We start from the raw sequence: 27,376 nt of genomic DNA, 5'->3' as shown, positions 1-27,376 counted from the left end.
ATAGGTGGATGGAATATATGTCCATGCCACCGAACATATTGGAGGAAACTGAGTCAGACTTAATCAGATGCATGGGATTGAGATGGTCCATGGCATCAGGCATATAGGAGGGAGCATAGAAGCCAGGTGTAGAAGTGAGATGGGTGGGATGAATACTTCCAGCCATCTGTACAATATTGTGGGGAAAAATAAAATAAAATATTAAACCAAGAGAATCCAACCTCAACATTTGTCAAAAGCCGTTCCCTTGGCCATACCTTGACTTCATGCATGTCTCTCCCCTCATGTGACAGTTCAGTGTCTGCTCTTGCATGTATTCCTCTTGTGATTGGATGGCATCTTGGCCAACTGGCATCTGATAACTCAGAATAAAGGCAATTAATATCTTAAATGATAAGTTCCCATAATCCAAGTCTCATATGGATTTAAAAATTGAGGATAATAAATGATTGCAAAAAATGTGAATACATCTTGACTCAGAACACAATATATAATTATGCAACAATTTCAAATAATACCCCTTTTTTTTAAACTTAGAATACAATTACTTTTTGAAAAATCTGAACATATTTAAATACAAGTTAAAGCACAACACAATCCCAAAGAAAACTTTTACAAATGTTCCCCTCTTTTTTTTTTTTTTTTGGAATATGCTTATCAAAAATAATACTTCTAGAATCAATTTACACTTGCCATGGCAACCAATTTGCCAGGGAAATGCTTTAAAGAGTTTGATCAAATAATCAGTTGAGAAAAAATAACAAAAACAAACAACTCGGAATATGGGAGCACAATACTCCTAGAATTAACATTGTATAATAAAATCAAAACCATCTTGCCATGTTTCAAAATTAGATAGACAAATGAATAGAAGAAAATACAAATGGAACAATAAAAGACAGTGAAATTCAAACTAAGGAAATCTAAATGAATATGAACTTAATATCAATAAGAGTATTATAAAATATAAACTTGATCACATGACTATAAAAAGCTTTTACAAATATTCTCCTTGTTTTAGAAACTAGGTATAAGACACAATCTCAAAAGCATGAAAATCTCTATGAAAATAAACCCATACCATTAATTTCAAAATGTATATATAATAGCATAGAAATCCTATGTAACCTCTGAACTGATACTAATACTCTGAGTGAATTCAGAACACTTTTGATTCCAATATCTAAAATCCCCAATATTCATATCAATACCTTGCTGCTTACTTCTACATTTCTGTAAAATATGTACCCTTCCATGGCAAAAGAAGCGGAGTCTTGAACTATGGTGATGATTGTCATTCTTATTCAGCTTAAGTTTTTCTTCTTTAACCCCTCTATATTGTCTGTCGGGCTTTTCACCATACAAATGCTTTATAAGATTACTAATTAAAGACAAAAGCAGGTCAGCAAAATTATGAACAAATCGAGCATATCTGGAATTTAAAGGGTTTTCTAAAGTTGTCTCAGAAGCACAGCCAGGCTGGGGAAGGGCTGAGCCTGAAGCTGCAAATGTAGTTAGAGAAAGTTGAGCATGCGCATCAGTTCTCTGGACTTCCCAGGCAGGGGAAGCAATGGGCTTGGCCATGGGAGGAGTAGAGGGTGGGGTCTGGAGAGGAGGGGAGGGACCAGAGCAATTTGAATCAGACTTGATTTTGAACTCAGGCCTGGATTCCTCTTCCCCCACTTTGCCTCCAGGTGCTAGGGGATTAAAAGCTTCTAGAGGGTGGGTCATTGCCTCCAGGCATGCAAAATTAGAGCAACAATTAGTGTTAGAACTGGGAAAAGCTGCGGGAATCTCTACAGGTTTCTCTGAAAAAGCATGGTTGGGAGAGGGAGAGATATTTCCTTGTGTGAGTAAGTTGCTGGCTCTTTTAACAAAAATAAAAAGAAAAATAGAAAATCCACAAAAACAAAGCATTAACATGATCTTATCTCCCATTTGTCTGGTTAAACAGACTAAAATCAAAAATAGGATAATTAGGGAGTTTAAAAGGTCCATTTGAAAAAATTTAAAGGAAAACACAGCCAGTACACCAGTACTTAGCAGTTTAAAGGGTAGGGGAAATTTCTTACCCAACCGGAAGATCAGAAGTGAGGTTCAGCTTTCCTCTTCGTGGTCAGCCATCTGTTAAGGGCTAAAATTCTAGCTAAACTGTCTAAAATATCTAATGAGTGGTCGCCAATAAATTATAAGCTTTAGCAAGAGTTAGACTTTTAAGCATTTATTAAGGAGAATAAGAATTTGATAAAGAGAGAGAGAAAGGCCTAGATTCCTATCTATTAAAGGGAGAGCGCATTTCTAGCTCCCTTCTCCGCCAGAGTCCAGAGGAAAGAGAGACTGAGCGCCAGTCTCTTCCTTCCTCCTCCCACTAGCCCGCGTCACTTCCTGACTCCTGGTCTTGCCCTCAAAGACCTTCCCTTCATGGGCAGAACTCCTCTACAGTAAGTATCCAGCAGGTGGCGTTATTCCAATCGTTACAACAGACAGTTGTCTGTGAAAGCCTGCTTATGCTCTTATAATTTCAAGATACCCTTAGCAGGTATGTAGACTATTCCCAGAAATGTCATAAAGATGAGAAAGTAGGCAGAATTACTTATTCAGTTAATCAAGAAAGATTTATTAAGTATACATTGTGTGTCAGCCACCGTGCTACATGCTGGAGGTACAATGATAAAAGCAAAACAGTCCTTGTCCTCAAGGAGCTTATACTCCAGTAGAGGAGATAGCATATATGTATAAGTGGGAACAAAATAAATACAAGGTGATAATGACTATTGGTCATCTTGGTTTTTGTTTATTGAAAACATTCATTTTTATTTTACTGGAATATCTTTCTCAGCTATTTTGAAATTGATCTTTGAGTTCCCTCTTGTATTATTTTCAGGAGAAATTTCTTCTCTTTGTTTTCGGTCAGGTCAAGCAGTTTTTTTTGTTTTCTTTTAAAATCAGATCCTCCTCCAATTTATCTTCTTTACTAGCATTTCTATTTCCTTATTCAGCATCCATGGTTTCACTCTTCCAACTACCACTCCAATAGGCAGGTTGAGTCCTCAGAAGATATCTGATTATGTCCCTTGGGCTTTATTTTTGAGGGGGAAAGGGAATGCATAATCTTCAAGGTCTGCAGTATTTAATGCTTTAATTCCTGAGGTCCCATCTGGTATGTTCCCTATTGTTAATCAAACAGTTGAAATGAGATAGCTTTTAGAAAAGGGATTTATTGAGTAAGAAGAGTAGTTACAAAAACATTTCCCCAGTCCAGATGGTATACTCCTCCCTTGTATACACAAGGTCTCTAGGAGAGCATGAGATCAAATTTTAAGATAAAACTATGTTTAGGTACAGAGAATATGTGGGGCTGAGAGGTACCTCAAGACTCCTGGCCAAAGAGTCCTTTTCTCCCTTCCTAGAGGCCTCATGAAGATGCTTTTATGTGTAGCTCTCTTTTGGGTTCCAAGATGCCTTTCTATTGCCCATAGCTAGCCTTTCTCTTTATAATGGTAATATTCCCCAAAGATGCCACTATCTTTAGGTGAATGGTTCTTCACATGTATCTATAGGTCTTCCTCTGTCACTGGCCTCCAAAACTTCAGTTGGACAGGAGATATTTGGTGTCTCTTCAGCTTTTTGAAGTTCACAAGGTTGCAATGTGGTCAAGTGTACCTTGTTATACACATTCACCTTAAATTAGGGAAGACCAAGCATAGGAAACAGTGGTGGCATTTTCTCAATGACATATAATGGCCAGGTAGAGGGGGAGGGAAGATGTTGTAACTATCCCCTCCCTCCTAAACCCAGCAGCTCACAGCAGTTCTTGTTTCACTTGTGGCCAGGAAAAGAACTCGGGAAGCTTTTAGGCCATTCCTTTTGAATGCAGACTCAATTTTGGCTCAGTACCTCCTGGGTCATTGGTACCTGTGACTCTTTGGCAATGCCTGCTACCATCCTAGAGTATCTGACCTTCAGCCACACATAGCTACAATAAGACTCCCACCAAATTTCCTCATGGTCACTTGGCTTAGAACCAGGAAAGGAAATGTCTACACATGCTCTAAGGAGTAGCCCCTCATTGACCATTCTTCTCATTACACTTACATAGAACATTAGATATGGAGGGGTCAGAGTCCCAATCTGGGAGGTCCATAGTCACAGGTGTTAGGAATACATTGCTATAGAGATCCTGAAAAATCTGTTCCATTTTGCAGCAGTTGGTGATCATCCCAGTTTTATTTACTATCATTCTTTGGATGATCTGGCTTAGTTTTCTGCAAGCTTTGCATGATCTGGCTAAGCTTTCTGCAGGCTTATATTCTCCGTCACTGTTTTTTGTTTGTTTGTTTTTTACTATTTTGTGAGACAGTAATGATAGTAATCTTTTCCCATCATTTCATCCTTGTTAATGTCCTGCAAATGAGTCTTTGCCTTTAGATTCCATATCTTTCTTTTTTCAACAAGAAAGTCAAGTGTTTGTTGGATAATGTCCTTTCTGGGGCCATCATGACCTTGTACTTATGATAATTGCACTATAGACCATTCTTTAAGAGATAGTGTTAATCAGAGATAATGTCTTTACTTTTAACCAATCCCATTTTTCAGCATTAATAGCTTGTTTAAATAGGTCAGTTTGGAGTTGCTATAATTGCACGATGTCTTCTCATTTTTATGCTTCTAATTTGGTGTTGATTGGGACTTTTGCTCTAGCTAGTTGATGATTTGATGCATTTGTTTTAGAAATTGTTGCCATATCAGTAGCTAGGCATTTCTTGTTTGTCAGCATAGAAAATTCTATTTTTTTGATGTTAGTATTCACCATTGAACTGACATTTAATTTATGAAATTATGAAATGGGGCAGGCACTCCCAATTCTTGGGCACTTTCCAGGAAAGACCACAATTTACAGCTGGAAATGGAGAGGCAATATTAAAGTGTTAATAATCACAGAGATTACAGAGACAAACAGCAGGATGGGGAAATGGAATGATGAAAGGAGGTAGGCAGCATGGAGAAGGGGAGAGGCAGAGAATTTCACTCACATTACCATGGATTAGAGTTGAGAGCATGAGGCAGCATGAATCCAGTAGAAAGAGAAGAGTGCTTGTGGGGCAAATGGTTTATATCTCAAAAATGTGGGTTTGGGGTAGAACAGACAAACACTGTGCCACTTTGGGCTTTATTCATTAGCATCCAAATTATCTCAAAGTTATCAAGCTTCAAAGTTGTCAGCACCTTTTTGTTGTTCTGTTGGTCTGGAACCATGATAGTCTAGAATTGGTCTGGAATTTACATGTCATAGAGACAGAACCCTAACAAAGGCATCTAGATGGCTTCTGCTGATTCAGCACATATTACCAGATTGGGAATTTCGGTTAATATAGTATACAATTCATAAAGTTTTCTCCTTTGAGCTTTGGGATGGTTTGTGATTCCCCTTTGCAATCTTATTTCATGCTATTTCCCCTTCATGCTGGCTACTTATAAACTTAGTATTCTGACTGGAAGAGGAGGGAGATCAGAACAAGATACTATTTTAACACAATCATGGTCTATACTTTCCGACTGTCTTATTGAGGAAGATATTCTTGATATTAAGCAATGAAACTTATGAATTATCTAAAAGCCTTTGGCTTATTTCATTTATTAATGCCAAACTATATTTTCCAAAGATATCAATATTGCTGCTGCTGCTACTACAACTACTACTACTACTACTGCCACCAGCAGCAGCAGCAGCACTGCCACCACCACCACCCACTACTACCACCACTACCACATAGCATTTATATAACATACCAACCCTTGGATTTGGGTGCTTTTATTATCCCCATGTTAGAGATGAGCAAATTGAGATAGACAGAAACCTTGCTCTAGGTTTCATAGCTGATAGTGTCTAGGATGGGATGATGGGATTTTAAGTAAAGTTTTCCTGACTCTAAGTCCACTATGCCACCTATGAGCCCCATTTTTGTTATTCCAGTTTCATTGGCATTTAAATCACTGACTTATCTATGTTGTTGTTGATTTGGTTTGAAGAGTCTCATCAAGTTCTTCATAGACTTTCTTTCATTTCTCCATCATATGTTGGCAAAAAGCAATGATCATTATCTTGGTCTTTTTGCTTATGCTCGTTGTTTTGTATTTGACATTTCAAGGAAAATTAGCAAAGCCTCAGAGGAAATTGATCTAACTACATGCTTTATTAATAGCATACAAACTGATTTAGTGAACATATTCATTTTTATCAGGGTAGAAGATATATGTGCCTCGCCTTCATGTCATCTCCAGTACCCATTTTAGCCTGTTTCACCTTAGCAACAGCCCATTTTGGGATAGCCACCAGGTGTTCTTATACTAAGGTAGACAAAAGGAGTTGGAGCCTTTTAGCAATCTCAGGGGAAGGAAGAAGACCTTAGGTACCTATGAATATGCTTATCATGAACAAGTCAGGGTTACTTTTAAGATCTGGGAAATGAGGAGATTGGACTAGATTTTTAAGGGTCTTTCCTCCTCTAATATATTATGATTGCCTAAATAATAGTACCTTCTTCACAAGAGGTGATGATCAAATTGGATAACATGCAAAACACTTTGCAAACCCTAAAGTGGTTTATAAAACCTAGATGTTTCTGCTGCTGCTACTTCGACCCCACCACCACTACAGACATGGCAGAGTCCTTCAGTTAGATTTTTCACTCACACCTTTATTGGCAGCAAGGTGGCATGGTGGCTATACTGCCAGGTTTGGAGTCAAGAAGACCTGAGTTCAAATTCAGCCTCAGACACTTCTAGCTATGTGACCCTAGGCAAGTCACTTAACCTCTGTTTGTCTTTCTTCATCCATAAACTGGGGATGATAATAGCACCTACTTCCCAGTATTGTTGTGGGGATCAAGTAAGATAATAATTGTAAAGGACTCAGCACATAGTAAACACTGTAGAAATGTTAGATGTTAGCTATTTTTATCTAAATGTTTACCTACTCTTCTTGAACTAACTGTCCTGAATCACTCATTGTAAGTACTGCCAAACAATACAACCAAGGATTCCACAAAATGTTATTCCCTGTTGCCTTTTGTTGCACAAGGAAACGAATTCCCCATCTCTCCAAAGATAACTTTAAACATTTATTTCCATTTATCATATATATATATATATATATATATATATATATATATATATATGTATATGTATGTATGTGTATATATGTGTATCTTTTTGTTTCACTTTTTGGTGCCACCTACTGCCCATGTGATATTAGGCAAATCACTTAATCTCTCTGGGCCTCAGTTTCTTTATATGTAAAACAAAGGAGTTGGGCTAGATTCTATGGTCCTGTGATTCTACCAAAATGTTATCATTGATGTGATTTGGCTCCTCTACTCAATTTGTTGGTCACTGATTAAATATAACATTTAAAGTTAGATATATATAGAGAGAGAGCCATAAAACTGTGAAACTCAGCACTTTTGTCTCCTTTTTTGCCAAAACTTCACTGTCACTGAAAAAAATTAAAAGGTGGATAACATAGTACTAAAGGCTATTTTTGCTTTTTTCTTTGTTTCATGGGTTTCCATGATCAAATAATTCACTACTTTATGGTCAACATCCTGGTGATAAACCCTTTGACAATAAGCAATGTCTGTCACTGAGAAGGTGTTTGAAGCTTTTTCTGCCTGGGAGGATCTGCCAGAGTTTGTACCTCTTAGATACCTTCTGAATACACAGGTTGAACTCCATGTCAAAATGAGGCTAGGTGGGAAAGGGTGGAGGGGAAAAAGGGAGAACCATTATGAAGGACTTTGCATTTTTATGCTGAAAATCAGAGCACAGATTCTGTTAATTCTACATGGATAATGACTTATCAAGTAAATGGATTTGTATTAATTTGAGAGAATGCAAAGATATACACACCCAGTTGGGTGTAGACATCTGTCTAACCAAACAAGGATGTAGGAGGGAAAGGGGATGAGAGAAAACTTGATGGTATTTCACTGATCTCTCAGGCTTATGCCCTGTATAAACTCATACATGTTGACATAATAATTTAAATGATATAACACACTGGGTGGCCTACTTCTTATTCTTGTATAGGGGTGACAAGAGAAGGCAGCATGGGCTTCTAAGTTGAGAATCAGAGGATCATAGATAGACATGGAGAAACTGAGGCCCAGAGAGGTAACATGATTTCCCCAGAGTCAAATGGGCAATCAGAAGTGAGATTTGAATCTGGGTTCTCTGATTCCAGAACCAATCCTCTTTCTGCTGTTTCACCCTACCTGCTGTCACACACACACACACACACACACACATACATCCCACTTTCACTCTTTATGTCTCCTTTCCTCCCTTGTACTTTCAGATTCTGGATTCACTACTAGCTCATTGTGCACTTCAAGCAGCTATACTTCAAGTCCCTTGATTGTACAAAAGCCAGAATTCATTGAGAAGGCTGATGCACTTCAGGACTTCTACAGTCATTAACTTGTGTGGGTCCTTAGAAATCACATACTACAACTCCCTGTTGAAGGCAGTAGGTTCTCCCATAGCTTCCCTGATAGGTGGTAATTCAGGCTTTGCTTACATGGATCCAGGAATGGGAAATCACTTTCTCAGGAGGCAACCCATTCTACTGTCTGATAACCCTAACTTATTAAGAAATTATTTCTTATGTTAAGCAAAATCTGCCTACCTGTGACCTCTTTCTTAATACTTAGAGCTACACAAAATAAGTGAATTTCTTAGAACACAAGCTTTTTGAATGCAGGCACTGTCTCATTTTTGGTTTTGTTTTTGTATTCCTAGAACCAAGCATGGCATCTGACGTGTAGTCCATGCTTAGTAAATGCTTGTTAATGGATTCATTTCCCCAAATTCATATTTTTGTTAAATCCTACTGATTCTTCCTATACAAGTCATTTCTCTCTACCCACCCTGTCCCTTGACCTTCTTTGTTTCCTGAACACTCCAGCCCACACTGATCTCTTCCTATTTCAGAACTCGTAGAATATTTCATTCTGTGCCAAACAAGCCATCATTCACTCTATGCTACCATTGTTATGATTGTTTTATATTGATTATTCATTTTAACTCCTCATCATACTTTTTAGTTCCTCAAGAGTATGTTACCTATTATATATTCTTTTATATCATCTAGCCCATGAATAGAAAATGAATTAGATCTAGAAAGACCTTAGAACATAGGATGTTGAATACTAAATCTGGTAGGGGCCTTAGAACATTGACTATAGATTGTTAACATTGGAAAAGATATTAAATCATAGAATATAGAATGTTAGAGGGGCTCTAGGACACAGAATGCTAAGTGTTAAGCCTGAAAATGAATTTTAGAATGTCGAACATAGACTGCCTTAGATGGAAAGGATCCCAGAGACTATCTATTTGAACCTAAGCCTCCACTGAGGTTTAGGAGTCTTTCTCCCCAACTTTTTTTTAATAAATGATAAAAATGAGGCCTAGGGGTGAGTGACTTGACATAGTGAACTAATTGTTCTTTCCATGGTAAGAGACTTCAGCCCTTAGTTGCAATAGAATTATTTCCTTTAAAGTAGTATTTGCTGCAGGGTCAATGTTGCTATTGTTGAATTGTGATCAACTCTTTGTAACCCTGTTGGCCATGCTGTCCATGGGGTTTTCTTGGCAGAGATATCAGAATAGTGTTCCATTTCCTTCTCCACTGGATTAAGGCAAACAGAGGTTAAGTGACTCACCCAGGGTCAAATGGCTAGATAGTATCTGAGGTTGTATTTGATCTTAGGTCTTTTTGACTCCAGGACCAGTTCTCTATCCACTGAGCCACCTATCAGGGTTCTTTTTCGGGTGAGAATTTGAGGAAGGGGATATATAATGAAGGTCAAAGTCTGTTACTGTTTATGCAAAGTCATTGTTAACATTTTTTTTAATCATAATCTCAAAGATGAAGTAGGGACCTCAGAGAACATGCAGTCCAAACCCTTCATTTTACAGAGAAGGAAACTGAGGCCAAATCCTATGCTCATTGAGGCTTAGGAGTCTTTCTATTAGCCCTAGTTTTAGATTGTTCTGGCTTTTGGCTCTCATAGTAGGAACAGATTTTTTGCCTATAGAGATGGCCTCATTTCTAATTGTCACTGGAGGCTGGACCTCATGTACCACAGAGAACAATTCTGGTGACAAAATATGATCATTGAATATAGTCTCATCCCAGTGGCTTGTTTTGGAGGATGACCTTCCTAGACAATTCAAGTAAAGGCATTGATAACATATGACCCTTGTATCAAAGCAAAAGAGAAATTAGTTATTTTCAGAAATCAAGATTAATGAGTATGAATGTACTTTAGCAGTTGTCACATCAATTTGCCACATGAATTTGGTCAGTTTTCATACTATGTGCAGTGAAATCTATCAGAGATCTTTCTTTACATAGATATTTAGTAAAAGCCTGTGCTGGGCAGTGCCCTGAGAAGGGGACCCAGAATGGTGCAAAGAAGAATAGGATACTGTCCTTGACAACAAAGAGCAGATGATCTAGTATGAGGAGGTGATAACAGTGCACAGAGCACTATAATATAAAGGAGAATGAGATGAGTCTATATTGGAAAAGGAGCAAATTATTCTATGGGAGATCTGCATAGGGTGAGCGAATCTCTGGTTGATAAATTCAAGGAAGGCTTTGTGGAAGAGGGCACATTTTATTGAATTCTTTCAGTAAACAGTAAGAGCCTCTATAAGGCACTGTGTTCAGGGCTGTGGATAAAAGCAGGAATGAGACACTGACCCTACTCTTAAAGAATTTACACTTTATTGAGGAATTGGTGTGGGAAGACATAAAAACAGATAATTGTGATTTGAGACAGTGTGACATGAAGAGGTCTAGGGATGATAATGTCTGAGAAATTTAAGAAGACACAGTTGACTTTGAGATGGAAGGTTTCAGAAAAGAGACAGACCTTGAGCTAGGCCATGAGAAAAAGGAAAGCCTTCAAAAGATGGAGATGGGTGAGATGGACAGAGGCTGTTCCAGACATGGTAGATAATGTGAATGAAGGGTTGGAAATGATGATAACAGGGCAAGGACAGGAGAAGGGAGTAGTTCAGTTTGGTTGGAATCCAGAACAAGGAAGGGAAGTAGTGTATGTTAAGGCTGGAAAAGTAGACTCAAGCCAGATTGAAGAGGACATTGATGCCACAAATCAGAATTTGGGAGGAAAGAGGGAGTCTCCAAAGGTTTTTGAGTAAAGGAGTATAAAGATAGGAATGGAGCATCAGAGAGCATATTATAGAAGAATATGAGACTATGCATTTGCTAATGGAATGAATTAAAATACATTAATATTTACTAATAACCTCCTCTGTGTGAGATCTTGCACTAAATGTTCAGCTGGTGGGAAGGCAGGAAAAGGAATGGGGGAATAAAAAATTGTATGAGATGTGGCTGTAGCCCTGTGGAGGCAGCTAGATGGGGCAGTGGGACTGGAGTCAGTACTGATTTCAAATCCCATCTCAGACACTTATTATCTGTGTGAACTTGGACAACTCACTTAATTGGTCTTCCTCAGTTTCCTCAACTCTAAAATGGGGACCTTTGTGCTCATCAAATAAATGAGATAATATTTATTTGTAAAGCCATTAGCACTTAGTAGTCACTTAAATGCTCTTTTCTTCCTTCCTTCTGTGGTCAGTTGCGAGTAAGTGGAAGATTTGAGATGTGGACTCAAGTCCTCTGATGCAAAGTCCATATAAAAATTGCCACAAAGGTTTCCTGAACTATGGTTGCCATGAATCTGGGAGTTATAGTACTTATGGCATTTGAAAACCTCCAATTTTGAATTTACTTCACATTTTTAGTAGTCCTAATTCCATTCCCAACCCCAAGTCTACTTTGCCCAATCTGGAAGAAAATACTGCCTTCCTTGAATGCATAGAGCTCTTTGTTGACACTTCTCTGATGTGCCTGTCATGTTCTGATTGGGATTCTCATGATTTATGTACACATCAAACATGATGCAGTGAAAAGAGCAGTAGAATCAGCATAAAAAGAACTGAGTACCTGTCCAACTCTGTAGCTTTATTATCTGCCTATCCCTCCATCTATCAGCCTCAGTTTCCTCCCCTGGAAAACAGGGATAATGACTCTTGTGCTAACTTTGTAAATTTGTTTTAGGGATCAAATAAAATTATTCTTGTCAAATACTTTGTGGCCATAAAATGTGATACAGAAATGGAAAATACTATTGTTTCTGTTCCTCCTGGATTGTAAGCTCCCTGAGGGTAGTGAAAAGGAAATAGCACGTTTGATTTGGTATCAAAGGGCCTGGATATACATAAGATTCCTTCTACTTACTAGTTATATGATCTTCACTTCAACCTCCTTGGTCTTAGTTGTCTTATCTTTAAAAAAGAGGACATTTGGACTAGATGACTGATAAAGTCTCAGATCTAAAACTATGGTCTTGTGTTTTCTTTATTCCTTTATGTCCTCCAGTCCCTAGCCTAATGCTCTGCACTTTAAAAAAAAAATTGTCCTGAATGGGGAGTAGAGATTCTCTTCTCCCCTAGCATTCTTCAGTAAATAACTGGTACATTTCTACTGTGAGGTCTCCTTTGATCACTTTTTTGAAAGAGACTTCATGTTTGGGTGAGGATAGGTTTCCTAAGATTTCCAGGTTGGACGTGTGTCTAGCATTCTTTCCCTTATCTTTATAGATGCTAAGCCCAGCATCCTCATTATAAGCCATCTCATTTCACAAACATGACTTCAGTCCCATGACAACTCCACACCTGGAATTTGCATATTCAGCATGAAAGGCATTACAGCACAAGCTGCCTTTCATATTTTGTTAGTTGACACATAGCTATTATCACAGGAGGGCTGAAATTCCATGCAGATTAGAAGAGAAAAATGCCAAGGTCCCTTTCAACTCTAAATCTATGATCTTGTCCTGATTTTATGGCTGAGGAAACTGAACGTCAATGAGGTTAAGTGGCTTAGTCATGAACAGACAGCTATAACTAGAGTCTGAAATGTAATGGAAACCTGATTTTCCAAGCTACAGGCTCAGGACTGTTTCTGCTGTATCTTTCAATCCTTCATGGTCAAGTTGCCAACTTCTTGTTATTGTCAAGGTGCCTGTCCTAGCACCTTTTTACCCTTGCCCTGGTTCTAATTTTGATGCATCTAATTGCTAGGGGCTAGAAAATTGGCTATCCAAGCTGATTAGAATTGTGTCTAAAATAAGTACCAATAGGTTATGAGTGATTTAGAAGTAAGGCTTTCTCTCTCCTAAGATTTTTTAAAAAAGCTGTCCTGACATGTATTTTGGATGATCAAAGACCACTTTTGCTTCCTAATGGGTTCATGGAGAGACTCTAGAGACTATACAATCCAATGTCCTCATTTTAGTGATGAGGAAACAAATTTAGAAGAGGGAAGTGCTGAGCCCAAGGTCACCGAGCAGAAAATAGCAGAGCTGAGATTCAGATATGGTGACTTCCTGAATGGCACGGGGATGGGGAAATGCCAATCCACATTTTTCTCAATCCATGCTAGATATTTGGTCTGCCTTGTTGTAGGTATTTTGCAGAAGCAAGTAGAAAAACAATCCATTTCTTGTCAAGTTCATTTGAAGACTTGAGGCTCTCAAGTAGGAAAAAGATATCAAAAAGTACAACAGCATGAAACGAAATGTGGAATTATGCATTACTGACAGTGAGATGAGTGCTCTAGGAATTTAGGGAAGGGGAACATCATTGTGGGGTGGAAGAGTTCAGGGAAATCTTCACGGGAAGCATGGGATGAGCTGGATCTTGAAGAATGGGCAGATTTTTGACAGAGAAAAGGGACAGCAAGTAATTCCTGGCAGCTCTAGCCTGAGAAAAGGCAGAGAGGTAGGCATCAGTGTGGTGGGTTCAGGGAAGGTAAAAGTGAAGTTCTTATTAGTATGGTTTGTCTCTTCATGGATGCATCCGAAATGCATCCAAGAGGGAGACCAATGAGTGGATATGGAGAAATTAGCCAAAAAGCAAGTGTATATAATGGAGCAGGCAACACCTTACAAAGAACAAATGAAATTTAATTATTCTCTCTTCAGCTCAGAGACAATTAGGGAACAGGAGGCTCACAGTGCCTATAAAGAGCTTACTTAGAGCAATGTTCACACAACCTGGAGGGTGAGATCGGTTTTATTGGTACTTTCCGGTGGTGACTTCCCCTGGCCAAAGTATACAGAAACTCAACAAATCAAGAGCCTATGCTCATTGGTTTTCTCCAAGGATTAATAGTCTTTATAGTGTAAAAGAATGAGAAGTGAGTTTGGAACCAGAGGACCAAGGTTCAAACCCTAGCTCTTTGACTTTCCATCTGTGTCACCTTGGACAAGTCATCTAACCCTTCTGGGTCTCCATTTCCTAATTTAATAAATGATGGGGTTGGACCATCCAAACCCTATGGTCCCTTCCAACTAAAAATCTATGATCCTATAATATTCCCCCCTCAATTACCTTGACAGTACTATGTAGAAAAGGACCTATAACTGGCAAATGTTTACTCACTATTTCTCCCACAAATATGCATTGGGTAAATAATAGACAGCAATTTATTCCTTCTCCCTTTCTTATTTTCCAAATACATTTTATTGATTTCTTTTGTTTTTGTATATCATTGCATTGTCTGTACTTACTCCACCTACATCTTCCCATACCCCAAAGTTAACCTTACCTTGTGACCAAAAAATACAGTTAGGTGAAGTTGATTTGACAAGATATACAATATTCTTCCTTAGTATTTCCCCACCTTTCTTTTGAAAAGAGAAATTTTTATTTCATTATTTGTTTTGTAGGATTATTATTAGATTTTAAGCTATTCATCATTTTACTTTCTTTTAGTGATTTCATTTACATTGTAGAAGTCATTGTGTATCTTGTTCTTTGGTCCTACTTACTTTACTCTGCATTAGTTTATATGTCTTCTATGTTTCTCAGGTGGTTTGGGGGACAGAGTACTGGATTTGAAATTAGGAAGACTTGCCTCAGATTTTTCCCAGTTCTGGGGCCCTAGGCAAGTTAACCTCTCAGCCTCAATTTCTTTATCTGTAAAGGGGATAATAGTACTTACCTCATAGGGTGTTCATGAGCATCATGATGAGCATCAAGTGAAGAGCATAAAGAGATAAGATACATAAAGTCCTTTGCAAACTTTAAAACACCATAAAAATACAAGCCACTTGTTATTGTTTGGTACTGTAAAGTGACATTCCATTTCATTCCCCAAATGCAGTTTGTTCACTCATCAATGGGCATCCATTTTTGTTGGGGCTCTTCATTGCAATAAATGTGCTCCTACAAAAATTTGGGTAGACATTAGACTTTTGACTCAGTCTTTGGCCTCTTTAGGGTGTTTGACAAGGATTGGTGCTTAGCTCTGAGTCTGAGACATCGTGTGTGCTTAAGAAATATTTATTACTTTATTTACTTTACTTGGGGCAGAGAGGGGTCAGGGGATGGTGGAGGCAGTTACTGATGCTTTAAGCAAATAGGCCAGAATCTGCTTTAGATTTTGCCAGCAAGAGCACACAGAGAGGATAAGTGTTTGTGACAGCTATTTTGCATGATCACTGACCTCCTTTGATTCCCCCTGGCTTTTGGCTGTGTTTCAGATGGGTGAGGCTGCCAGAAAAGTGACCCCTAAATAAGGGAAGTGTGACTTTGTCTCATCCTCTCTAACCCAATGGACCTCAGTCCTCAATGAAGCTGTCATTGCTCACACTTACCTAGGCATTTAAAAATGTTTATTTAATTGAATTGAATTTTACAGCATCCTTTTTTAGTAGAGAGTATGTGATTTGACTATTACTTCTGATCCCTCACTGTGTCTAGGCAAGAGCCCTGGGCTAAGAAGTTTCCCAGATACAGTATGCTCTTCCTTCTGACCTCAGAGCCCCTAACTCCAATGTTTTGCTCAAGGTCCATCTCCTTCTTGAATCTTCTAGCTGTGTGTTACTGTCTCCCATTCACTGAGGTTTTTTTCTTGTATATTCTGTATTTACTTTTTTGTTAATGAGGATCCTTAAGATGATGAACCAAAGCCCTAAGAAGCTAAATGACTTCCCCACGGTCAGACACATAGCAAGTGGCAGTTAGGATTTGAACTCAAGTCCTTGGAATCCAAATCTAGCAATATTTCCACTGCAGTGTGTTGTGCTACCGTAGTAGGATGTAAGACCCTTGAGAGCAGGCAAAGTCACTTTTGTGTTTGTATCACCTAGCTCAGTGCTTGAAAAAAAGATAAGCATTTAATAAATATTTACTAATTGTGAGCAGAGTTCAAGAGTTGGTCAATGTGTAGTAGCTATTTCACCTGAGGTGAGAAAGACCTCGTTTAATATCCTGCCGCTGATACTTAACTACCTTTGTGACCCTGGGTAAGCCACTTTACTTACTTTGTCTGGACCTCAATTTCCTCATATGTAAAATGAAGATGTTGGATTAAATATTCTCTCTAGTGCCCTTCCCAGTTCTAGAACTGTGAACTTAAACTGAAAAGGCTTTGTGCACGTCTGACAAAAGATGGGGTCATAAGATCATAGATCCAGAATTGAAGGGGGCCTCAGAAGCCATCTAGTCCAACCTAATCATTTTACAGATGAAGAAACTGAGGTCTATTTTACGAACTGATGTATAGTGGAGTGATCACAACCAAGAGAATGTTGTGCACAGAGACAGCAATATTATTTGAAGCGGAACTATGAATGACTTAACTACTCTCAGCAATACAATGATCCAAGACAATCCCAAAGGACTAATGATACATACATACCTCCAAAGAAAGAACTGATGTTGATTGAACACAGACTGAAGCATACAATTTTTCATTTTCTTTCCTTTTTTCCCTTTATTCAAGTTTTCTTGTAAAAAATGACTAGTATGGTAATGTTTTCCATAATTGCACATGTATAACCCATATCTGATTACTTACCCACCTCAGGGAGGAGGAGAGGGGGGAGGGGACGAAGGAAGGAGGGATGAAATTTGGAACTCAAAACTATAAATAAAAATGTTGATTATTTTTTAAAAGTTAACTGAGGTCTAGAGAAATTCATTGGACTTACCCAAGGTTGAATAGATAGTAGGTATCAAAGGAAGAATTTCAACCCACTTCTGACTCCAGAGTCAAGGCTCTTTCCACTGTTCTACAAATCTGAGAATTAGCCTAAATTTGTTAGTAAGCCTCATTAACAGAAGAAGGTCAGTCATGTCAGGTGATTATGTTTTCCTTCCTTCCTTCCTTCCTTCCTTCCTTCCTTCCTTCCTTCCTTCCTTCCTTCCTTCCTTCCTTCCTTCCTTCCTTCTTTCCTCCCTTCCTTTCTTCCTTCCTTCCTTCCTTCTTTCCTTCCTTCCTTCTCTATTTCTCTTTTTCTTTTCCCCTTCATTATCTCTCTTCTCTTTCTCCTTTTCTTTCTTTCTCTGTCTCTTCCTGCCTTTTTCTCTTTCTCTCCTTTTTTCTTTCTTTTCCCCTTTTTCTTTCTCTGTTTCTCTCTTTCATTTCAACTCATAGAAGCATCTGCTAAAGCATATAGGACTGTTGCTTTTTGTATGTAAAGAGAAGACACATAAGGGAGAAATCACAGATGTTGGAAATTCTGAATTACCAGAGCCGAGAATTGGTCGAACATCTCATCCCAGGGCACAGAGTGTAAAGAAGGTTCACTTTCCTTCCTCAGTAGCAGACAGCATCACCACAGGAGTCTTCCTGCAGCCTTAAAGAATGTTTTTGTTAAACTGAACTCAACATAAAAACAAATGTTTATTAAGAGAACAAAAGTACCCTGCAAGAATCTGGGCTTCTTTCTTGCCAGGATGGGGACATGGTGGGTAATTGCAATGTTGAGACAAGGAGAGTTTCCTTGTTTTCTTTTGTCTAAGGGGAACATAGCATTTGGCTTCGTGAAAAATGACGTCAGCAAGTAATAAAGCCCAGGCACCGTGAGGGAAAGGCCCCCTAGCACATACCAGGCCAATAAGGCTGTGCTCATTTTGCAGAATGAGGCTGGAAGTCACTCCTGCTGCTGGGGAGGACAAGGAGGAAGATAGCTTAGTTTTCTATTGCACCTTATAGTTTGCTTCGTTCCTGAGATTATCCACTTGGCAAACACCCGTATGTGCATTTTGAGGGGAGCGAAGGAGAAGGGCAAGACAATCAATCCAGAAGTAGAAAGAATTTTGAAGAAAGAAGCTAGTTCTCTCCAACCCCTCTCAGGAGCTAACTCTACAACAATTAGAGCTGGATGGAATCTTGCAGGTCATGAAGCTGAATCTTCTCATTTTCCAGATAATGAAACTGAGTCCCCAAGACATTTCATGACTTGCCCAAATGAACCCACTTCTTCCTGATACCAGTTTTAGCACTCTAACAATGGTACCATCCTGCCTCCCCAAACCACCAGCTTTCTTTTCTCCAAGAGAGAAACCAATCAGAATTTTAGCTCTGCAGTGGGAGAAGGGTTTATCAGCCAGGGATGTTCAGGGACAAACCATCCAACCAGGGAGCCAGGGATCTAGTCCCACAAGGGCCATTCTAATTCTGTGTCTCACCTGGGGGCCACATAGAAACTAGTGGGCTGTTAGAAGCTTTCCCAAGGGCAAGGAAAAGACAGTTCAGGGGGAATATTAGTCAGCAGCCCAAAATGTGCTTTCCTCTTTGCAGCCTTCTCCAGCATCCTTCCTTGCCAGCTTTAATTGTGGGATTTTTAGTCAGCAGTTGGAAAGGCAGTAATCTTGGTGGCTGGCTGCTGGACGGGGAGCTCCACCCTCCTTTTTTTCTGCTTTTCACGTCCCTCTCCAAATCAGGATTCTTTCTTTTCCTATATGTAAATTTCCTCGTTCCAACAACAGAGAATCATGGCATAAGAGATTTGCAGCTGGAAGGGACCTCAGAGTCCATGGAGGGCAGCCGTTTTATCTTATAGATGAGGAAATAGAGGCCCAGGGAGGTTAAGGGATGACTTTAGCAAGGGATTTCCTTTATCTGGGCCTCGGTTTTCTCATCTGTAAAATGAGCGAGCTGGACAAGATGACACCCGGTCTCAATCATCTATGATTTGAATATTTGCATTACCTTGGCTTTGAAGATACTAAAAGACCTACCAGAAGTCCTAGACTGCAGGTCAGAAAGCTATCTTCAAGTACAATGTTTGAGAATAATTCTCTGTGACTTTAGGCAAATCACTTTACTACCTTGATCTTCTATTTCTTCCTCCATAAAATGGGAATAATAATATTTGTCCTACCTACCTCACATGGTTGTTAAGAGGATCAAATAGGGTAACATAAAGCATCTCATTAGAATGATTTATACATGAATAATAATTGCATATTCTAATATCTGTTTGACAGCAAGGTATGTAGTTAATATTCCATTACATCCATGTACCAAAGCCTGTTAGGCAATTCACCTGACAGGCATCTACTTCATTTCCAGTTCTTCCTGGTACAAAGATATAAAATTGTGTTGCTAAAATATTTTGGCATATATGGGGCCTTTTTATTATTGATTTACTTGAGGACTTGATGATTGATTTCCATAGGGAGTTAGCTGGTGTAGCAGGTAGGGTGCTGCACCTGGGAGGAAAAAGAACTGAATTCAAATCTTCTCTATGGAACCCTGGGCTTAACTTCACTTAATCTCTCTTTGCCTCAGTTTCCTCATCTGTAAAATTGTTGTTGTTGAGTCACTTTTCAGTTATGTCTGATCCTTCATGACACTGTTTGGGGTTTTCTTAGCAAAGACATGGGAGTAGCTTGTCATTTCCTCCTCCAATCTGTTCTGTAGATAAAGAAACTGAGGCAAACAGGGTGACATGACTTGTCCAGGGTCACAAAGCTAGTATCTGAGACTGGATTTGAAATTGGGAAGATGAGTTTTCCTGACTCCAGGCCTGGCACTCTCTCCACTTCTATCTAGCTTCTATAAAATGGGGGTAATGATAACAGATACTTCCCAGTGTTGTTGTAAAGATCAAATAAGATTTGTAAAATTCTTGGCAAATATTAAAGTAGTATATAAGTGCTATTATTTATCATTATCACCACCACCACTACCACCACCACCATCAGTAGCAGTAGCAGCAGCAGTAGTAACAGCAGCAGCAGCAGCAGCAGCAGCAGCAGCAGTAGTAGTAGTAGTAGTAGTAGTAGTAGTAGTAGTAGTAGTAGTAGTAGTAGTAGTAGTAGTAGTATATTTCCAGGAGTGGGTACTCTGGTTCAAAGGGCATCTACTCAGATGGTTTAAAGACAGAAGAGTTGTTCATCACCTATGCTGGGGAAATTATGGAATCTGAGAGTCCCTGTTGATAGCAATGAGTGCTTATCATCAACCATCATGGTGGCCACATGCTAGAATGGATCTCCATTCAGTCACTAAGGTGGGTATGGCTTAGTGCAAATAACAGCTGCGCTACCATGATGAGACTACCCCATCCAGGCCATCTCAACCTGTGTGAAGATTTGTCCTTATCCTTTCTTAAATTAGGCATGGAGGACCCATCCAATACTTCGGAGGCCTTCTCCCAGTTCTTTTGTCATTTTCTGAGTACCAGTCCATGATGGGACTAACCTTTTCTGCGATATTTATCATTACACCTATGTAATAGTTTAAGATTTACAAATATTTCTCTAATGTTAACCCTGCCAGTTAGGCAGTGAATATGTTTTTTTATGTGACCATTTTACGCATCAGAAAACTGGGGATCAGCAGAGTAAAATGACTTGTCCAAGGTCACAAAGTGAGTCAGTATTAGAATTTATAGAGGGACTGTCCTCTCCCCACCCCAGTGGCCCTGGTATAGTGCTTTTGAAGAATATGGAGACACACGAACAGAGGTTTATCTGTTGGTTAGGCATGAAGCCTGGCTGCCCCCTATGCCTGGAATCCTCTCCTTCCCCATATGTACTTCTTAGCTTCCTTTAAGACCTTGCTAAAATCTCACCTTCTCCAAGAAGCCTTTACCAATCCATCTTCATTCTAATGCCTTCCAATTTATCTGGCATATAGCTAGTTTGTTTATAGTTGTTTGCATATTGGCTTCCCCCTTTAGACTGTCAGTTCTGTGAAAGCAGGAACTGGATTTTCCCTTTCTTTTTATCACCAGCACTTAGAATACAGCAGACGCTTAATAAATGCTTATTGATTAGTCTTCCCACATGGAAAATCTCCCATCTCCAAACTGCTTCTGATAGTGACTTCTGAGCTGCTGTGGTTCCTAAAAAGAGATAGCAGGATGAAAACTTAAAGGAGCCCTTTTCACTTTGACCAAATATTTAGTTATAACTTTCCTTATGCAAAAATCTGATTTTATTACTCCCTCTGTGTTCAAAACAGTACACTTCTCCACTGCTGTCTCCATCATAATTTCCTTGGCTTGGCATTCAAGACTCCCCACAACCTAACACCAACATATCTTTCTAGGCCTATTTCATACTCAATTATATGCATTTTACTGGTGTATTTGAAGGTTCCTATATATTCTATGTGCTTTTCCATCTAAAGCAGGATGGGGGATTGTGAGGTTAGGGGTTATGGTAGATCATTTCTAAGGCTCCTTCTAGCTCTAACATTCTATATGATCAACATACTAAAATCCTTTTCAGGATCGGCATTCTATGTTCTAGGGCCCTTCCAGCTTTGACTTTTGATATTCTGTGTTCTAAGACCCCTTCTACTTTTAGCATTTTATGTTTTATGAAATGTGATTTTGTGTGATTCTGACTTTTGAGTACAACAGTTCAGAAAAAGGACAGTTTAATATGATCTAAGACAATGAATGGGGCGCCCCTTATGTTCATGGTTGTGGAGAGAAACATGCCCTAGTCGCTGGTTTTTTAATGTAGTGGTCACTTGATGGTATTCCATCATTGGACTGAAGAATTGCTATCTTTATGACTTTTCAGATTGAACATTTGTTAGCTTCCTTCCTCAGTGACATTATCTCCTTTGCTTCTTTTTTCAGAGTGACCGGCTACTCATTAAAGGAGGAAGAATTATCAATGATGACCAATCCTTCTATGCAGACCTCTATTTGGAAGATGGACTTATAAAGTTGGTTGGCCAAAACAGAATATTTTAATACTTTTCTGATTCAGTCCAGTGCTATATGTGTATGTGTATGTATATGTGTATGCTATACGACATATTACTATGCACATAGTAATACATCATATGCATGTATACATATATATTTCTAAACTCTAATTTTCTTAAGTGGGGTGTATATACACACATGGTCATACATACCTATGAATACATGTGTATGTATACACATATGTATGCATATGTGATCGTGTATATATCCTTATATATTAATGTATGCAGATATACATATACAACTACATATTTTAACTTAGATTAGTATTGAGATGGATGCTTATATAGATTTTCTCTTGACATTAGATATTTAGAATAATTCAAGAAAAGATGTTGTTGGGGTTGGAATGTCATTATTGTTATTTATGAGATTGCCTGCCAGATTTATAGGGTAAAAAAAAAAGTTAGATTTCACACTATACAATTTGGCCAGTTGGGATTGGATATCTCTCTCTAAAATTTATTTCTTTTATCCTTTCATTGACATACAAATACCACTGGGGTAACTCAAAGCTATTGGGAGGGGATTGGGGCAGGGTAATGTGATGTTCAGTTTGTTCTTTCATAGGAATATCAGAAAAAATTCAAGATTTGCTAGTGGGTTTTTTTGGGGGGGAGGGTGGGCAATGAGGGTTAAGTGACTTGCCCAGGACAATACAGCTAGTAAGTGTCAAGTGTCTGAGGCTGGATTTGAACTCAGGTCTTCCTGAATCCAGGGCCGGTGCTTTATCCACTGTGCCACGTAGCTGCCCCATTGCCAGCTTTTTTAACAGCATGGATGGACCTCTCTTAGCTATTGATTCTATAGGTGTCTATGAGGTAGAATTTGCTGCTCTGCATTTGACTAGAAAGGCACCAAGAATTGTCCTGGGAACCACATGAAGAACGGGGAAAAAGAATCGTGGGGTTCAGGTCAGAGTATTAGGACAATAGGGCATTTCTTAGATCTGTGGATTCCATGAAAACTCAAAAGAAAGAACTTCTTGCATCAGAGGGTGTCAAATTAGTGAACATTTATTGAGTGTTTACTAGATGTTGGGCATGGTGCTAAGGTGCTGAGGTGGATATAAAAATGGATTTGATATGGTTGCCACCCTATAAAAGCTTACAATCTAGTAGAGGGCACACAAGGAAATACAATGTAAAATAGTGAGAGGTGTAGAACAAGAGTGATTAATGGGATAAAGCTGGTAAGGAAAATTAAAAGTTGTTGACTCTTCATGAACCCATTTACGGTTTTCTTGGTGAAGATTCTGGAGCAGTTTGTCATTTCCTTCTTTAGCTCATTTATAGATGAGGATACTGAGGCAAACACAATTAAATGGCTTGCCCAGGGTCACATAGCTAATAAGAGTCTGAAGCCAGATTTGAACTCAGGAAGATGTCTTCCCGACTCTAGATCCAGCACTCTGTACTACGGCACCACCTAGCTGCCCCAAGATTAGAAGTGCAATCAAGCAAAATGTATCTGACACCTAGAGAAGCTTGGACAAACAAAGACATAAATGAAATAAGCCCATTGTGCTAAGTACTTCCAGGGCTGAAGAAACTTGGCAGAACCTTCCAAGGCCAAGCAGATAAGAAGTCAGTTTGAGGTGGCCAGCTAGATCAGGAAGGGTTGGGTGGACCCCATTGTCAGACAGATCTCATCTCTACCAGCTCTAGGAGTAGGGAATCAATAAAAGAAGCACTAATGGACAGAGTTGGTGAGCTTTGGTCCCAGGATAGAGGGATTTGATCTTCCTGTTTTGCATACCTGGCTTGCTGGGTATGGGCAGCCTCGTGACCATGGGCATTGCTTAGACCAATAGGAACTGTGAGTACTTTAGGCAAACCCTGGACCAATATGAACCAACCATCACTCATGTATTAAATGCCTACTATGTGCTAGGTGCCATGCTGACATGCTACAATTTTCTTCTTATAACGACTAGCCAACTTTGTATCAATGATTTAGATGAAATGTTGAGAATTTGGGGTGTCTCTACCTAAACTACATTCTTCCAAACAAATGAGATAATATTTGATAATCAAATGAGATGATATTTTTAAAGTGCTTAGCATAGTGCCTGGCACATAGTAGGCACAATAAAGTCTTCTCTTTATCTCTCCTTGGCTCCCCTTCACTCTTTCCCCTTCCCTTTTTCCCCTCTTTCTCCCTTCCTCCTCCTCCTTCCCCTCCCCATACCTAGTAAAGTAGCTTAGCTAGGCTCTAGAACTAAAATATCTTCTTATTTATTCGGTGTCAAAGTATGGAGGGAAAAAAAAGGAAAGAAAGGAGGAAAGGAATTAGGGAAATGAAAGCCCCCAAACCTTAAAGTACATTCAGATATGATGCCCTCTTCTGGGCTGTTTGAGGTGCTGGCTTTGAGACATGATTCCCATCTGAGTGTGGTCTTGGCCGACAGAAGCAACAGCTTTTTGGCAGGAGGAGAAAGCAGGGCTCATCCCCAGTCTTCATTCATTCACAGACACCTGGGAATTCCTCTGGGCTCTTGAAATTGCTCACTTCCTTTCAGGATTCCCCATATCTCCAGCTAAGCGGCTCATCTAGATCAATCCAAGTAACAACCTGTTAGAACTCTTTACCACCTTAGTAGAGAGAAGTCATTATGATTCACCTGGGCCACTGCAATAGCTTCCCTAAAGATCTTCCCACCTTTATTCCCTACCTGCTAATCCATACTTAATGCCCCTCATAGAATAATCTTTTGGAGAAAGCTGGTCACTCTAATTCTTTTCTCTGCAGCTAGATGATGCAGCAAAGTGCTGGGCTTAGATTCAGGAAAACTCATCTTCCTGAGTTCAAATCTGGCCTCAGACACTTACTAGCTTTGTGAGCCCGGACAAGGCACTTAACCCTGTTCGATTCAGTTCCTTATCTGTAAAATGAAGTGTTGAAGGAAATGGTAAACTACTCCAATATCTTTGCCAAGAAAATGGGGTCATGAAGAGTTGGACCAAAGCTGAAAATAATTAGCTATTGCCCACAGAGAAAAGTCAAAACTCAATGTCATTCAGTTAACATCAGTTCCCCCAGGAATAACCACCTGTCCATTGGCCTCATAGGTATCACCCCACAGGGTTATTTGGAGAATTTTTAAAAATGGATGTAAGAGCAATTTTTAAAAAAATTTAAAACATTTATATTAATGTGATCCATTATAACGATGTGAAATATTTGGTATAGAAGGCGCAGCTCAGTTTATTAAATTAATTTATTGACTCATTCATTTAATAGATTAATCAAATAGATTCATTTATCTAATTGTTGATCACCTCTTATTATGCATAAGACTCTGTGCTAGTTGTTCTGGGAAACACAAAGGAGAATGAAGCAGGCCTCTTTTCTCTAGGAACTTCACCTCTAAGAGAATTAAGCTATAACATGCCCATACGAATACCTGAAAGACTAGACAGTGTATGAGAAGCTTCTAGCTCTGCTAGTCAAGGACAGTGCTCATTACTTTTTGAGTAGAGTCACCAAAGAAGAGAAGCAATCATGTGTGTGTTCTATGAATTCAGCAAGACCTCTTATGAAGGGTGGAGCATTTTTAAAATGGTCCTAACTCACTCCCCCAAATTGCCATCAATTCTCTGCTTGGTCTGGACATTGGTGGCAGTGATCCCCATGTGCACTGACACCAGCAGGGTCCAGGCCCAGATGCACCAACTCATTTCTCTCAGCCTCCTCCCAAATGCCCAGAGCAATTCTGAAATCCATCCATAATTCATGACCAGACTCTCCATCTGGTCCCTTAGCTCAGAAGGTCATTGCTTGGTTAGCAACTTTGCTCATTTTGATTGGATTAAAAATGATTCACAGGCAGGAAGACACATGTTGCCTATGATGAGCTATATTATAGGTAGCTCTCTCTCATCTTTAACCAGTCTTCTCCCCTACTCCTCCCCCAACAGCCCTATACCCTCTTCTAAGCAACTGGTCTTTTTATTATCATCTGGATGATAGATACCTATTCTCTGCCTTTGTTGATGCTGATTCCCTAGGTCTAAATACTTTCCTCTATCTCTTTTTTTACCTAAATTCTATCTAGTTCAGGAGGACCCCTCAGGTCTCCCTTCTTTTATTAATCCTTACCTGATTATTCCCATGCCACAAAAGCTCCTTGTCTCCTTTAATCTCTTATAGCCCATGTTGTCTGTGCCATTAGGAAGGAAGGAAGGAAGGAAAAATGGAAGCAAAGAAGAAAGGAAGGAGTAAAGCAAGGATTCATTAAATACCTACTATGTGCCAGGCATTGTACTATTGCTTTACAAATATTATCTCATTTGATCCTCACAACAACCCTAAGAAATAGGAGCTATTATTATTCTTATTTTACAATTAAGTAGACTGAGGCAAATAAAGGTTAAGTGATTTGGCAAGGGTCACACATCTAGAAAGTACATGAGGTGGGCTTCAAACTTAGGCCTTCTTAACTTCCAGAAGTTGCTTAAAGTTTGCAAAGAACTTTATAAATATATCTCCTTTGATTCTCAAAATAAGAGAAGTAAGTGTTGTTATTATCCCAATTTTACAGTTGAGGAAACTGAAACAGACAACAGTTAAGTGACTTTCCCAGGGTCATATAGCTAGTATATATGAGACCAAATTCGAACTCAAATCTTCCTGACTCCATGCCCAGTGCTCTATACAAGGTGGCTCCTGACTTTGACATTTGGAATCATAGAACCTAGAGCTAGAGAACACCTTAGGGAGAATCTCATCCAACCTTTCATTTTATAAAATGGGGAAACTAAGTGCCAGAGAGGTGAAGAGACTTGTCCAGGGTCATACAGGTAATAAAAATGCAGAGCCAGAATCCAAACCTAGGTTCCCTGACCTTATTCATAGTACTATTTCTACATCCTCCATTTGTTTTAAGTATTAGCAAACCTCTCTCTCTCATTTGAACAGAAAATTCTTTAAGGTTAGAACTAGGTTGTGTTCTCTTCCTGCATCCCCCCATAGCATCTCACACAGTGATGCCTGGGTTGATTTTCTTTAAATCACAAAAACATTTTATTATTTTCCAGTTAAATGTAAAGATAGTTTTTAACATTTGTTTTTATAAGATTTTTTGTTCCACATTTTTCTCTTTCTCCCTTCCCATCCCTTTCCCCAAGACAGAAAGCAATCTGATATAGGTTACATATGCACAATCACATCAAACATATTTCTGCATTAGTCATGTTGTGAAGGAAGTATCAGAACAAAAGGGAAAAATGTAAAAAACAAAACAATAA

At 39.0% G+C, this 27,376-nt stretch overlaps 1 protein-coding gene across 2 annotated transcripts in view; it reads left to right on the top strand.

Moving 5' to 3' along the window:
- CRMP1 (collapsin response mediator protein 1) overlaps positions 1-27,376 on the top strand; it is an 83,663-nt gene that overhangs the window by 10,828 nt on the left and 45,459 nt on the right. For both annotated transcript variants that reach the window (XM_043971612.1, XM_043971613.1), the window contains exon 2: positions 21,996-22,084. In XM_043971612.1, coding sequence (XP_043827547.1) covers positions 21,996-22,084 — 89 coding nt within the window. The remainder of the gene's footprint in view (positions 1-21,995; positions 22,085-27,376) is intronic.

Source organism: Dromiciops gliroides, chromosome 6 (genome assembly GCF_019393635.1).
Source record: "Dromiciops gliroides isolate mDroGli1 chromosome 6, mDroGli1.pri, whole genome shotgun sequence".
Classification (NCBI taxonomy): Eukaryota; Metazoa; Chordata; class Mammalia; order Microbiotheria; family Microbiotheriidae; genus Dromiciops; species Dromiciops gliroides.
This window is presented reverse-complemented; position numbering and strand designations above follow the sequence as displayed.